The 10823-nt window shown below is 50.6% G+C and overlaps 1 protein-coding gene across 2 annotated transcripts in view; it reads left to right on the forward strand.

Annotated features, from left to right (window-relative positions):
* ZAP70 (zeta-chain (TCR) associated protein kinase 70kDa) overlaps positions 1-5952 on the forward strand; it is a 13908-nt gene extending 7956 nt beyond the window's left edge. The window contains exons 6-12 of one of the 2 annotated variants that reach the window (XM_009329057.1): positions 1837-1885; positions 2469-2649; positions 3351-3557; positions 3825-4017; positions 4638-4778; positions 5312-5424; positions 5812-5952. In XM_009329057.1, the coding sequence (XP_009327332.1) occupies positions 1837-1885; positions 2469-2649; positions 3351-3557; positions 3825-4017; positions 4638-4778; positions 5312-5424; positions 5812-5935 (1008 nt within the window). In that variant the 3' untranslated portion in view covers positions 5936-5952. The remainder of the gene's footprint in view (positions 1-1836; positions 1886-2468; positions 2650-3350; positions 3558-3824; positions 4018-4637; positions 4779-5311; positions 5425-5811) is intronic. The other variant, XM_009329058.1, reaches the window with a different exon arrangement.
* Positions 5953-10823: the final 4871 nt, after the last annotated feature.

Below are 10823 nucleotides of genomic sequence, written 5' to 3' on the forward strand. Positions count from 1 at the left end.
TCATGTTGTCTGCTGAAAGTGGCCACTCTCCAGGCATGGCCTAGGGTGGCCCAAAGACAGGAGCAGATGGGGGAATCAGTGCTCCAAATGAATTAGGGACTTCTGTTACCGAACAGATGGCTTCTGAAAAATGACTTGCTTTTTAGACAGCAGGAAAAAACATGTCCTTCAAGTCTGGCTCCTGGTGAGTCTCTTGAGCTGAACGCTCAAAACCATGGGTCACTTCGTCCTGGCCCAAGCATCGCAAACATCACTGCAGAGCCTGCCTGTGGGACCCCCGCTCTCCTAGGGAGGGGGCTCTGGGGTACAGCTCAGCCGGTCCCTGGGACCAATGGAGACAGTAGGGCCCTCCGGTGGGCCTGCACCTCCCCTGAGGGCTGCTCTGGGAATAACGCCCACATCCAGGCACGTTTCTGCACCTTTTTTGGCTAAAGCTGTGGAAACTGGCCGTTGTAGCGGAGGGGATCAGACCCAGGCATCCACACAGTCCTTGAAGGACTGATGCTCTGATCCTGCTTGGGGCATAGGCAGACTCTTAATAACAACTTCTCTTTCCTGATTCACAGCATCTGCAGCACCGGTTCCACCAACCCACCCCTCTGTGAGCGTAAGTTTTGGCAAGGATCTGTTTATTAGTACCTCAGTAGTTTAATGTTATTGCATTTCAAGCTTGCTGATCAAACTCTGCTCTTCTCTAAAAGGCAATAACTCAAATGGAATATATTAAGCCCAGCTGCAATGTTGTCCCCTTTCCAGCTTGGATGGGGACGAGGAATAGCTGGGCACAGCTACCATTAGAGCTGAAAATGGTTTCCATTCATACTGCGCTCCTTGCAACATGTGGGCCTGTCCTCGGGGAGCCCTCACCCCCCTGCCCTCCTTGCCAGGCAGGAGTGAAGAAGACATGGTTGGATTCTGGGAACACTCAGCCTTGCTGCTGGCCACTGGCCATCGGCCAGGTCTTTGTGCTCCCTCTGCCTCCCTGGCCTCGGGGCACGTCTGTGCTCAGTACGTCTGTGCTCAGTCACCGCTCCGAGTGCCGAGCAGTGTTGAAACCAGATAGTTTGGGCTATACGAGCAGCCCAACCCAGAGCCCAGCAGAGGCTAAATAAAGGCCTGAGCATTCATCCATCTTCTCAGAGAGCTTTCACAATCTGCTGTGGGCTCTCATGTTGCAGCAACCCTGCTGCAAGCAGCACTGGCGCGCAAAGCTGTGCTGGACAAATGTGTACCATACCACTTTGTCGCTGTCTGCTTTTGGGACAGTGGCTGTTTACAATGTCCATGTGTGCTCACAGGGGCCACTCTTCAGGCAGGCAGGTGTGCTGGCTGCAAGCTGAGCTGCCTCCGGGCTTCCCTTCGCTCCCTGTCTCAAAACAAGCTGCAGAGACTTGGCTGGGATGATCCCTGCTGCTGCAGGAGACTTGTCACTTTGGGATGGGGAAAGCAGAGGGGGCAGAGAGCAAAATGCAGCCCTGTGTGCATGCCCCTCACTGCTCAGGTAAACAGAGAGCCCTCAGCACCTCACCTTGCACAGCCCACAGGCTGGGTTACTGGATGGAGATGCTGTATTCAGGCTCCATGGCAGTGAATCTCCCCAGGGTCCGATCCCTGCTGTGCAGCTGCAGTGGGGGTACCTGCCAGCCGGGACTGGAAGGGAAAAGTCGGCTTGATACCACTCCAATATCTCCTGTGCCCACCTCAGGGCCTTTTAGAAGAAGTCACCAGCTGTGGCTCTGTGGGCTGCAGAGGCTCCCCGTCCCTCTCCTCTCCCATTTCAGACTGAAGAACTTTCCCCTGGCTGCATTATCCACTTTATCCCCATTTCTTTTCCAGAGACACCTTGGGCCTCTCAATGCAGATGGATACACACCAGAGCCTGTAGGTGAGCATCTTTGAAAGCCCTCTCCACCTAAGGGGAGGAGAGAGGACCCGGGGATGCCACAGGGACCATGAGGGTTACCTAAAACATCTGTATCACCTTCTGGTCAAAGAGCTGTGCTACAAAGCCCCTTTCTTAAAAGGCACCCAGGAGCATCCCACCCGTTTCAGGGCAAAACTGTTTGCCCACACCCAGCACCCAGTAAATCAAGCCCCGTCCCATTCCCCATCATACCCAGTAAATCAAGCCCTGCCCCATTCCCCGTCTTCCATCCTGCCTACTAAATACTCAGTGTATTCAGTTACATTTCAGTGGGGTGAAGTCACGCACGTGCCCACGTCCTGCAGGGTCTGATGTGTGGAGTGGGAATGCTCAAACACCCCTCCCCATCCTGGCTCCTTCAGCAGCTGTAACTAGGAGAGGCCATGGGTTGTGAAAGGAAGGGAGATGCCCAGGAGGGAGGCTTGAACGCTGGACCTTGATGGAGAATTGGCCAAGAGACTAGAAAAAACCTTCCCAACCAGTGAGGGAGAGAGGGACGGGGAAGGATACATTATTTACAGCTATAAAAAACTCTCTTGTGAAGGTGCAGGAAAGTCACGCCTGCTACCCATGGACACCAGTGTCTACGAGAGCCCATACAGTGACCCCGAAGAACTGAAGGATAAGAAGCTTTTCCTGAAGAGGGACCACCTGATGATCGATGAAGTGGAACTGGGGGCAGGAAACTTTGGCTGTGTCAAGAAAGGAGTCTACAAAATGAGAAAGTGAGTGCCGCCCTGAAAGATGCCAAGGAAGTGGGAGTAGGATGCTCCAGGCTGAGCTCAGACACGTCCCCAGCTATCCTGTTTCTAGCTAGATGGACCCTGAATTGATAATGGGGTGGAGGTATAAGAGATCCTCTGGAAGGTCAGTGATGACTTTCCACAGACTTTCAGTGACAGCCTCATTGCCCTGAGAGTGTAATCTACACTGCACACTCCCAGGCATAAGACTGCCACTTCTGAAGGCATTTGCTGGGCTCAGAGGAGCAAGTCTGTGCTTCCAAGGTCATCTTGGTCCATGTCAGGGCAAAGGAGTGAGACTGAGGAGATGTGCAATCCTTGGCTCTGTTGCTGGTTGTCTATGAGTCCACAAAGATGGTCTTTGCCCACTTTGTGCCTGAGTTTCCCCCTTGAAAAATGGCAACGATGATGCAGATCTCAGTACGTGAGGTGATGCGCCTTCAGATCTACAGATGGCACATAGTGGTCTACACTATAAGGGTGAGGTGATCCTTTTCTCTTTGGCCTTCTAGCAGGCCTGGGATACCAGTATTGTGCAGGGCTCTGCCAAAACAGGCTATTGAGATTGCCTTTGAGAGATCAAACAGCATCACATGAGAGGTGGTTTACATTCCTGGCTGTGATACATGAGTCCAGCTGCTGTTTAATTCATCCCATGTGTGTTCCTCTTGCTCCCTGTGCAGGAAGCAGATCGATGTGGCCATAAAGGTGCTGAAGAGCAACAACGAGAAAACAGTGAAGGATGAAATGATGAAGGAAGCCCAGATCATGCATCAGTTGGACAACCCCTACATTGTTCGCATGATTGGGGTCTGCGAGGCAGAGTCCCTGATGCTCGTGATGGAGATGGCTTCTGGAGGGCCACTCAACAAGTTTTTGGCTTCCAAGAAGTGAGTACTGAATAAAATGTGGCTGGACGATTTTCTGCACTTCTCATCAAACTCTCTTCCTCCAGGGGAGCCTGGCTTTGTAGGTGGAGGGAAGCTGGTAACAGCAGAAAGAGATGTCTTTTCATGTGAGGTAATAGGGACTGATGCTTCTGGAGCAGAGATGTCCACATTCATTTCTCCCTTGCAGCTAGAAAGCTTGGAGGGGACTGTGGTGTACAGAGTAATGGCAGGTCCTTTATTACTGCATTGTCCTTTCATCTTCCCCAGAGACGAGATTACAGTCAACAATATTGTGGAGTTAATGCACCAAGTATCCATGGGAATGAAGTACTTGGAGGAAAAAAACTTTGTCCACAGGGACCTGGCAGCCAGAAACGTCCTGCTGGTCAACCAGCATTATGCCAAGATCAGTGACTTTGGACTCTCCAAGGCTCTTGGCGCTGATGACAGCTACTACAAGGTAAGTGTAAGCACAGCGAAGGATCCAGATAGCTAGCAGGAGCCCTCCTAACTGGGGGGCTGAGACCCCCAGAGGCAGGGGGTCTGGACTCTTCCCAGGAGCCCCGCTGCACGACCACATCACACTCTGGCTGGCCTCACTGCTTTGCAAAAAGGGGCTTTGCAAAGCTCCGCATGGCAAGGAGGAAATTCAGATGGATGCAGAGGCAGCGAGGGGGATGCAGTGGAGTGGGATGACAGGAGAGACAAGACAGGAAAGGAGCCAGAGCAGAGAGCAGGGAAGAGAAGGTGATGAAGAGTGAGCCAGGGCTGATCTTCCCAGCAGTGTGCACCAGTGCACCCCTGGGGCTGGGGTGCGGGAGAGGGTGGCACCGCGGGGCAGCATCCCGCACCCAGGGATGGCTAAGCAGGGCCAGCGAGGCAGCAGGGCCTGGGCCAGGGTTTGGGGCTCAGGGCTTAGGGCTTGGTGCTTGAGGCCTTGAGCTCCCAGCCCAGGGCAAGGGGATTTTTTCAGCAGCATGGCATTGCATTTGACACAAACATTTAGCAAAGCAGAATTCCAGTTCAGCTCAGAGCAATCTGTGTCTCAGGGTGGAAATGTTCCTCTTTGCTTTGCTACAGGCCAGGACAGCAGGAAAGTGGCCCTTGAAATGGTATGCCCCAGAGTGCATCCTCTATCACAAGTTCTCCAGCAAGAGTGATGTATGGAGCTATGGCGTGACCATGTGGGAGGCCTTCAGCTACGGGCAGAAACCGTACAAGGTGAGGCAGAGCTGGGTCCATCATGGATGGATGCCACAGTCTAGTTTCCTGCTCTACAACAGGCTGACACACACTGAAACTACAATCTCTATTTCCTCGAGTGGGTGCTCTTCCCACTGTTGAACAGAGGGGAAAGGAGACAGGCCCACTTCCACTTTACGAAAGGCACAAATTAGATTGTTTGGATCCTGCAGCTTTGTGTTCATTTAAGGGAGAAGAAACAGAAAACAAAACAAATTAATTTGGGTTTGAATCAAAGCAGGTATTCTCTTTGATCCTTCTGCTCACTTGCAGAGCTGAAAAATCAGTTGCTCAGCCATTGCTCTGCTCAGGTTTGGGATGGGGTCTGCAGGCTGGGCTGGCCACAATGCGAGACACCACTGCTGGGTGCCGGGGTTGAAAACAGTGACTGTATGGGGTGTGTAGTGCATGGATCCAAAGCACTACCCCAGGCCCAGCTCTAATCTGTCTCTTCTAATCCTGTTGCCAGCTCCAAAAACATTAAAGCATTTTCCCACTTGATCCTATCCTAGAAAATGAAAGGCCCAGAGGTCATCAGCTTCATAGAGCAAGGGAAGCGCATGGACTGCCCCACGGTCTGCCCGGCAGAGATGTACGCCCTCATGCAGCAATGCTGGACCTACAAGTAAGGCTTTCACTAGCTCAAGTCTTTGCTGGGCGTCAGGTCCATCAGAACAGCACACACTGTCTGGATGGTGGCAACACACAGCAAATGGTGTCTCCTGCCTTGGTCTCATTCCACAGTCTATGATGAATGATGCAACTATTTCTTTATTATCATACCCCTCCATTCTTTATTATCATACCCCTCCATTTGCCTGTACCAACCCTGGAAGATGCCTCTGTGCCTCTGCCCCTCTCCATCCCAGAAAAATCTTAGCTGCCCTCCTAAGCCCTGGTCCAACTGGGCTGCTGTTCTTCCCCAGGTTCTCCTGTGCTTGGTATCTTCTCATGGCATCAGTCCACTTTTGTCCTTTCTGTTGACTCTCTTTGTTCCTTTCTGCCCTTGCAGATGGGAAGATCGTCCAGGATTTATTTCTGTGGAAAACATAATCCGCTCCTACTACTACAGTATTGCTACCAAGACAGAAAATGGGCCAGAGACAGAGGACAAGTCAAAAGCAACTCTTCCTTGAGTTCCCCTCTCTGCTCCTCAACACACACCCTTCCTGCACGGGACCTGGAAAGGCTCTTTGCGAATTTTTGCTTTAATCTCTCAAATGCCGGTTTTGTTTCTCAAGTAGTTCCAGAACTAAGAACCTGGGAGCAATGCTGTTGCAGCAGACAAGGGCACTCAGCTGTGCCTCGTGTCTCCAAACAGCCGGCCATGATTTACATCTCCAGCCTGACCCAGCACAGGACAGTACAGACAATATTATAGTTCCTTCTTACCCACTTCCAAAACTATCCCAGGACCTCAGAGCTTAATGCCTACCAGGCTCACTAAGGATGAACTATATCGGCTCCAGCAGACCTGGATTTTTTTCCAGATCCCTTAAAAAACATTTTTTTCACAGGAAACCACTAAGTATGCATTCCTGGTGAGGTTTGCATGGGATGGGACACAGGACAGGGAGCCATCGAGTCCCCTTCCCCTTGGCTTAGGGCAAGAAGCAGCTGGTGTGCTGCTCGCTCCCAGCAGAGACAGGGAGGAGCAGTGGGGCAGAGCTGCACAGTGCCACTGCTTTGTCCTCCGTGCACCCTGCCAGCCACAGCTCTTACACCCCAGGGCACTGCCATGTGCCTGTTCAGCACAGAGCACGGCATACATTGCCCCCTGCACTGCCACAGCCCTCCAAGCTGGTTATGACTCCTGAAACACCTGAAGTCCCAAGGACCCACTGCTCACCTCCTGGATCCCATTTGGCCTCTCTGTGCTACTGAAATGAGCATCTTGCTTTTCAAGCCTGAAAATTGGTCACCCTGTAAATAAACTATTCTATATTTTTTAACGTAACTATTACTCAGACTATTGAACTATCATAAATGTTTGCAACTGCTTCAAGCTGACAAGAAAATAATTGTCATTTCCCTCCACTAGGCTGGGGTTTCCCTCCTTGATTCTCTCCATAACCCTGCAGAGTCACCAACCTGGTCACCCTTGGGCTGGCTTCACTGCAGAGCTGGAGCTTTTTTGCAGCTTGCTTGCAGCTAATGGCATACACAGCTGCTCGGCTGAGTCCACTGTGGAAACCCACCTCTTAAGATTAAAGCTTGTACTGGTCTACCCCCGCCCCCGGATGCAGTGGATTACCCATGTTGGGGGGACTGTGGTCTGCACTGTTGCAGAGAGCAGAGTGGTTGTGAGGGCTGGGGAAGTGGGGGAAGCTGAAGATCAGAGCCCTGAGATACAGTGAATAGAAAAGCTTATCTCTCACCATCTCCTGGTATCCAAAAGCCACACAGTAGCTCACCCAGAGTACCTTGTCCTGGAGGTAAAATAAACAGCTGCAGCCCGGGCCAAGGCCCAGCCCTTATCTAAAAACTTAATAGGAGGTGGATTTGATCTGAAGACAACAGTTCCTGGGGAGCATTCAGGTATGTGGCCTAAATTACCCTCTCAGCCTGTTTAAGCACTCGGAGAACCTAGGTCTGATGAAAAACAAGTGTTCCTCTCTCCTTGCTTAGACTACAGCCTCCTGTGATACCAACTATTTATGCGCCAAAGCATTTTCTCTCTCAATCCCATTAGCTTGTCCTGTCTTCTTGAGAACTACAGACATATTATACCTACCAGTAGAGGGGAGAACAGAGGTATCAGAGGAGAAAGTGGCTTGTTCCTCTTTCTTCAGTAAGTTAGTGGCAGAGACAGGAATAAAATTATCTCCTGTGTCATGTTTTCCTCCCAGAGAAAGCAAATATTTTGCTGGAAAAGAGAAGGTTCGATGTGCTTTCTGTTTGAAAACCACTGCCAAAACTTTTTGTTTAGACTTTTCTTTCAAAACAAATCCATTTTCCAGTTTGAAATGATTTCTCATATTAAATTTTCAACTAACTGATTGCTGGTATTTTTTCAAATGAGGAAGGAACGTACCAGAGAAGTCATATCCCCAGAGGAGCTTCTGGTTTAGTTGGAGACAATTTCAAGTGAGTGTGTGCACACACCCTGACAGACAGAATGTAAATCCCTCGAGATCATGCCACAAGAGTAAGGGGCAGAGACTTCTCCGCCAGAAAGCCATCTAGGCTGTGGTTGTTGCTCTGGCTGTTCCAAGAGCATCGCAAGATGTCAGGAGTTGCTGTGGGGGAAAAAGGGAGTGAGACAACCAGGACCTGAAGTCACAGGGCTCTGTGACTCACACATCTTTGTGACTCCTGCTTTTGGCATGTGTGAGGTCTGACAGTCCGTCCCCCCCCTGCCGCCCCCAGGGGAATCTCCTTTGACTTCAGGGACTGCCTCCCTCCTGGGCATCCCCAGTCCACATTTGCAGATGGGGCTCAGCCCCCTCAGTAAGACACCCCTCTGGGTCCCACAGTTCAATGGCCCTGCAGACCAGAACAGCCTCTCTTCTTCCCCATCCACAGCATGGATATATTCAGCTCTGTTCTCTCTCCTCGCCCACTGCAGGCAGATCCAAATGTTGAAACACTTTGCTGGACCTTTCAGTCCTCTCGCTGACTGATCCCAGAGGCAGCGGGTGTTCAAGCAAGAGCTGTGTCACTGATAAGATAAAGGCATAGGCTGTAGTTAGCCCAGACTCAGAGCTCAGTGCTCTATGGCTGCTTCTGCTCTCCCATAAACTTCCGCAAATCCTCTCTTTTCTTGCTGACCTCTCCTTACCTCCTTCTCTCCACTCACCCCATTTCCCTCTGTTTTACCTGAATCTTTAAAGCTCTTCTGATTCTGATTGCACTCTCCATCTTGCCAGGGAAAAGATTAACTTCATCTTCTATCTAAGCATCCGCAGTGATAACATGAGACATGATAAAGTATCGGTAATCATGTCTGATCAACACTATGTAACACTCCATCATACCACCAATGCAGATCTATCTCATTCCGACCTATCTCATCACCAGTACATGCCTATTTATCAATAGCACTGCAATATCACCAGCACATACTGACCTTTCTATCTCTTCCAGTTATCGAGGCACTTTCATTTTGTTCAGCAGCACAGCAACTACATGACTAACACAGCTCTGTGCTCACTGACTTTTGTATCACACCCCTAAGTAATTTACTGAACCGATGCAAAAGTAAATTTTCAAAGCTAGCGCTGGATATTTTCCCCTCTCTCCCCAAGAAGTGCTGCCTGTGAGGTTCCTCAGGGCATGGCTCAGCGCTGCCAGGGGGACTCCTGCTTTGCTGCTGGGCTGCCCTCTCTCCCATGAGCCTGGTCAGCAGTTAAGCTGCTCCGTTTTGGCTGCTTTCTGGGCCTGAGGTATTTCTGTATAGCAAAGAAGGCAGAACTAGAAGCACTAGGCAGAGAGGGGACCAGCCCGAGGGAAGAGCACCGGCAGGCCCCACGGCAGCTGTCTCCATGCAGCCCTTGCTGAGACGAGCTACTGCAGCGCTCACACCTGCTCCGTGTTTGGGGAGAGGGCAGGTTTGCATTTGCAAGATCTCTGTCCTGCTGGATGGCTCCAGCTGTTGGCAACTTGGAGACACTGCAAGGGCAGGGCACAGACCTACCCACCGTCATCGCCCTTCTTGTTACCAAATGCCTGGCAACCGTGAAGTCACAGAATGCTTTTAGTCCTGCCCTGATAAAATACACCTCAACATCACAGATTTTTTCATAAAAGTCAGGTGCATCACTGATCCTACGCTGTCCACTTCTCTCCCTCCATGATAGGAGGATCAAGTTTGTTTTTAATTACAGCAGAGGGAAGTGAGACAAGGGAAGGATGTGACTTGTCTGTGATTGCACAGGGGCCTGGAAGAAAACCTCCCATCCACCTTAGTCTGTTTTCATACTTTCATCTCCAGATGATGTCTTCTTTTTATGTTCAAAGGCCTTCATGGGTCAGAGAAGCTGAACAAGCCAAATGATGCACCAGCACAAAGAGTGCCATCACATGCATCGATATTCGATATACTCAGCAGTGGCCCAGAATTAGCCAAGTCTTATTATAGAAGCTTTTACCATCAACCCATTGCACGTGAAGAAAAAAGGATGTGCAAGGCACTGGAAGATGCAAACCTAAGTGCAAATTCAGATGCTCTTCACTGACAAGAGGAGTGCAAGTGATGGGGCTGGTTTAGGTATTAACAAGTATCCAAGTCCTGAGGAAAAGAAACTCTCTTTTCACAGCAGGAGGAAATTACTTATTTTGCCACCAAGAAATCTGGTAGAGCAGGAGAGACTTGGACTGAGCCAAAAGGCCTTTTCTTCTTTTGTCTCTAGTTTTTTTAATGTAACCTTGGTTTTGCCTGTCAGATAGAAATCCCTGTGCTGGCAGAGGAAACTGTAAACATGTCTTCACAAGTGTTTTTGTTTGATCAGCATCAGAAATCTTGGAAAAGAAGAGAGGTGCTGGTACTGGCTGAGAGGCTGCTGGGGAGCGGTAGGACATTCAGCATCGCTCACCTCTTCCGACTTCACTTGGTCCCATCTGAGGACAGGAGCACACTTGCAGTGTGAGGACAGGCAGCGGGACCCCGCCTGCCTGATGAGCCGGAGCCACGGCAGAGAGTCAGGCCCTGCAGTCAGCAAGGAGGTGCAGAAAGGCATCAGACACACACCATGTCACAAACAGAGGCTATTTTTGTCCCTAACTGCCAGCAAACAGCGCAAGCAGTGACAGGTGGTTTCAGCAGCTAATTCTCCGTGTCAGTTTTTGTGGCCTTAAGCGATCAGCTTTGGTCGATGTAAGATGTCGCTCTGTTTGATTTGCACGGGCAAATCAGGGTACAGTGGCTGGTGTTCCCACTGCCTCTTCAAGGCTTCTGCTCTGGTAGGATGGCAGTTTCAGAGCCTTGTTCATAAAGCCTGGAGGACTTGTGGATACCCAGCAATTTGGCTCTTGATCTGAGGTCCCCTTATGTCCCATCCTCCCTGCCTCCTCCACTCACAGGCC

The sequence above is a fragment of the Pygoscelis adeliae genome, unplaced genomic scaffold, assembly GCF_000699105.1.
Source record: "Pygoscelis adeliae isolate BGI_AS28 unplaced genomic scaffold, ASM69910v1 Scaffold537, whole genome shotgun sequence".
NCBI classification, from domain to species: Eukaryota; Metazoa; Chordata; class Aves; order Sphenisciformes; family Spheniscidae; genus Pygoscelis; species Pygoscelis adeliae.